Raw genomic sequence first — 4,343 nt, 5'->3', positions numbered from 1 at the left:
GGTTTAGTTTACTTCCTGTTCTATGTGTACTATTTATGTACGTGTGTTCTCAATGTTTTTAGTCTCTATTAAACTGTCAACTGTAAACCAGTACTGAGTTGGTAACTTAGCGGTGAGTCCAGACCTAGCTAAGTTACGACATAAATTGGCGACGAGGAGTTAGAACTCTATGATGGCTACAGGACTGCTTGGGCACCTCGAGCAATTCGATCCAGCGTTGGAGGAATGGCCGCAGTATGTGGAGAGACTCGAACAGTTTTTTGTTGCGAACGATATCACTGGAGATGGTAGTGCTGTGAAGAAGAGAGCTACCTTTCTCGCAGTAGTGGGCCGTAGTGCCTACAATCTGCTGCGAAGTCTAATTGCACCAGCAAGGCCTGCAGAGAAAACATTTGAGGAGCTGGTGGAAGTGCTTACTGCACACTACAGTCCGAGGCCTACCGAAGTCATGCAACGTTTCCGATTCAACTCTAGAGCGAAGAAAGAAGGAGAGTCTATTGCTGACTATGTAGCTGCGCTGAGGAAGCTAGCCGAATTTTGTAATTACGGTGCTGCATTGGACAAAGTGCTACGTGACAGGCTAGTGTGGGGAGTCAAGGACACCTACATACAGAAGAAGCTGCTAGCAGAACGAGAGCTGACATTGGCTACGGCTATTCAGATTGCTCAAGGTTCTGAGACTGCAGAGAAGAACCTTCGTGAGATGGGAAGCGAATCCCATAAAGAAGGAGTACATTACGTCCAGAAACAGACGCCGAAACCGATTAAAACTAACTCGAAGTGTTATCGATGTGGCAAGACGAGTCACAGTGGCAATGACTGCCCGTACAAGGACTTTGTGTGTAGAGGATGTCATAAAGTGGGACACTTGCAAAAGATGTGTCGAGCTGCCAAGGGACGCCCAAACCCGAAGAAGTTCCCCCGACATGACAAGTATAAGAAAAGGGCTGGAATAAACCAAGCAAGAGAGTCTGGAGAATCAGATGACGAAGACTTCCTGCTGATGGTAGAAGAAGTTGGAGGAATCCACAGGATCTACCAGCCCCCAATAAAAGTACCCGTGAGTATAGAGGGTACTACTGTGTGTATGGAACTAGACACAGGTGCCTCAGTATCTCTAGTATCAGAGTCACAGTACAAACAGTTGTGGCCAGGGAGGAGCTTAGACCCATCTGATATCAACTTACAGACCTACTCAAAGGAACCCCTTGTAGTAATGGGAAGTTTTGATGTTGAGGTTGTGTATGATAACAAAAAGGTGACCTTACCTCTTGTTGTTGTTCAAGGGAATGGACCTTTGTTGTTTGGCAGGAACTGGCTAAATGCTATTAAGTTGAATTGGTCTAACATTCACTATACCCAAGCTCCAGGTTTACAGGACTTACTGGCCAAGTACCCCGATGTGTTCCAGAAAGGACTGGGTACGTACCAGGGACAAGAAGCCTCCCTTGTAGTGGACGCTGATGCTGTTCCCCGTTTTAACAAAGCCAGACGTCTTCCATATGCTATGCGAACGAAAGTTGAAGAGGAACTGGAGAGGCTGGTTCAGGAAGGCACTCTGAAGCCCGTGGACTATGCTGAATGGGCCGCACCAATTGTGGCAGTGTTAAAGAGTGATCGAACGAGTGTGAGAATATGTGGCGATTTCCGAATGACAGTTAACCCCGTTTCTAAACTCCATCGTTACCCCCTGCCGAAGGTGGAAGATTTATTTGCAACCCTGGCTGACGGAAAGATCTTTACTAAATTAGATCTGACACAAGCTTATCAACAGTTAAAGCTTGACACCCAATCTCAGAACTATGTGGTAATCAACACCCTAAAAGGGTTGTTCCAATACACGAGATTACCTTTTGGAGTGTCATCAGCCCCTGGCATTTTTCAGAAGACCATGGAGACCCTGCTACAGGGTATTGCTGGGGTAGTGGTGTATTTGGACGACATTTTGATCTCTAGTGCAACCGAAGCGGAGAACCTGAAATCACTCGAGGAAGTGTTGAAACGCCTATCCGAAGCTGGTTTGCGAGCCAAACGAGGCAAGTGCACGTTCATGGCTCCATCTGTCGAGTTTTTGGGTCACCTGGTTGACGCTAAGGGTATCCGACCCTTACCTGAGAAAGTCCGTGCTGTCCAGCAAGCACCTACCCCTACCAATGTGACGGAACTGAGGTCCTACATTGGATTGATTTCTTATTATGGGAAGTTCCTACCGAATCTAGCCACTCGCTTAACACCATTGTACAAGCTGTTAAACAAAGATGTGCCATGGGAATGGTCATCTGAGCAAGAACTTGCTTTTAACAGGTCGAAACAGCTGCTGACATCAACAAATCTGTTAGCTCATTACAACCCCCAATTACCTATTGTTCTGGCCTGCGATGCCTCTGCATACGGAATTGGAGCCGTACTTGCTCACCAAATGCCTGATGGTACCGAGAGACCGATAGCCTATGCTTCTAGGACTTTGAATTCGGCTGAAAGAAATTACTCGCAGCTTGAAAAGGAAGGACTGTCCTGTGTTTTCGGAGTAAAGAAATTCTATGCATACCTATTTGGTCGAAAATTCACTCTAATTACGGATCACAAACCGTTATTGAGCCTGCTGAGTGGACAGAAACCAACCTCATTACAAGCCTCCGCAAGGATTCGTCGATGGTCATTGGCACTGTCGATGTACGAGTACGAGCTGAAGTTCCGAAACACTACAGCTCACGGTAATGCAGATGCTTTGAGTCGTCTGCCCTTAACTGACACTGTTCCTGATGACCGAACACCACCAGAACTGGTGCTCTTACTGGAACATCTCGATTCCTCACCGATCACGGCTGCACATATCAAAGAGGCTACCAGACGAGACCCAGAACTCTCTACTATTCACCAGTATGTGCAACAAGGATGGCCACACCGTTCCGCCATGGAAACCAGTCTAATGCCCTTTTATGAGCGACGAGAAGAACTTTCAGTACATGATGGTTGCTTGCTGTGGGGAAATCGTGTGGTGGTACCCAAGACCTACCGAGGTGATGTGCTCGTACAACTGCACGAAGGACATCCTGGCACCACTCGCATGAAAGGACTATCGCGTATGTATGTGTGGTGGCCTGGTATTTCGAAAGACGTCGAAGAGACGGTACAAGATTGCATTCCCTGTCAACAACAACAGTCAAAACCACCTGTTGCCCCACTCCATCCTTGGGCTTGGCCTACACGCCCGTGGGCCAGATTGCATATCGATTATGCTGGTCCCATTCACGGACAAATGTTTTTGATTATCATTGATGCCCATTCAAAATGGATTGAAGCAATTCCAACATCTGGCTCGACATCCCGAGTAGTGATCGAAGAACTACGGTTTTTGTTTTCTCAATTTGGCCTACCAGAGTGTGTTGTGTCTGACAATGGCACATGTTTCACTAGTGCAGAATTCAAAGGATTCCTGAAGAAAAATGGTATCAACCAAATTCTGTCTGCCCCTTATCACCCCTCTACAAATGGCCTGGCTGAACGAGCAGTGCAAGTAGTTAAGAAGGGACTTAAGAAGGAAACAAAAGGTTCGATGCGCAGTAGACTTGCAACGGTGTTATTTGCTTACAGGTTAACTGCACAGTCAACCACTGGACAATCCCCAAGTGAACTTTTGTTAGGTCGTCGACCACGATCTCGTCTAGATCTGCTTAAACCGAACACAGCAGAGAGAGTTGAACGTCAACAAGCAAAACAGGTGAAACAACACGACAACCGTGCTCGCGAAAGAAGTTTTGAGCCCGGAGATCTGGTGTATGTCAGAAATTACCAGTCAGGAAATCGTTGGTTACCGGGTGTGATACAGGAAAAGACAGGACCAGTATCGTTTCGAGCGAAGATGCAGAATGGTCAAGTGCGAAGGTGTCATGTGGACCAGGTTCGGAACCGAACAGTAGACGAACCTACCGAGCCAGAAGAGGTCCCTATTCCGAATGCAATTCTTCCTGACGAATTGACCACACCGTATGCACCTCAAGCTGATAGTACTCCTGGAAACAGCTCCCCGTCACCTGAAGTTGGTGTAGAACCACCTGTCGACGTCCCTAGTCAAGGTGTTGTCTCAAAACCTGCAACTGCGATTAAAGTATACCCTAAGCGTAACCGTAAGACTGTGGATCGATATGAACCTAAATGGTAGTTATTGATTGGAAACTGGTATTTTATTGGTATTGTTTTGTCATTAGTTGGATGATTTTTGTCATTAGTTAATTTTGTGAGTCCTCACTAAAGGAAGGAGGAATGTTGTGGTTTAGTTTACTTCCTGTTCTATGTGTACTATTTATGTACGTGTGTTCTCAATGTTTTTAGTCTCTATTAAA

The 4,343-nt window shown here is 46.4% G+C and overlaps 1 protein-coding gene across 1 annotated transcript; it reads left to right on the top strand.

Moving 5' to 3' along the window:
• On the top strand, positions 1-4,343 carry LOC135339606 (uncharacterized protein K02A2.6-like). The gene has a single exon (XM_064535753.1). It carries the CDS (start codon positions 170-172, stop codon positions 4,160-4,162), a length of 3,993 nt encoding a protein of 1,330 aa, XP_064391823.1. The 5' UTR covers positions 1-169; the 3' UTR covers positions 4,163-4,343.

The sequence above is a fragment of the Halichondria panicea genome, chromosome 8 (genome assembly GCF_963675165.1).
Source record: "Halichondria panicea chromosome 8, odHalPani1.1, whole genome shotgun sequence".
Lineage (NCBI taxonomy): Eukaryota > Metazoa > Porifera > Demospongiae > Suberitida > Halichondriidae > Halichondria > Halichondria panicea.
Note: the sequence above shows the minus strand (reverse complement) of the source record. Positions and strands in the feature narration are given on the sequence as shown.

Bases quoted from the DNA above. Each gene is read 5' to 3' on its own strand.
- LOC135339606 (XM_064535753.1), top strand. From the start codon at position 170: ATGATGGCTACAGGACTGCTTGGGCACCTCGAGCAATTCGATCCAGCG.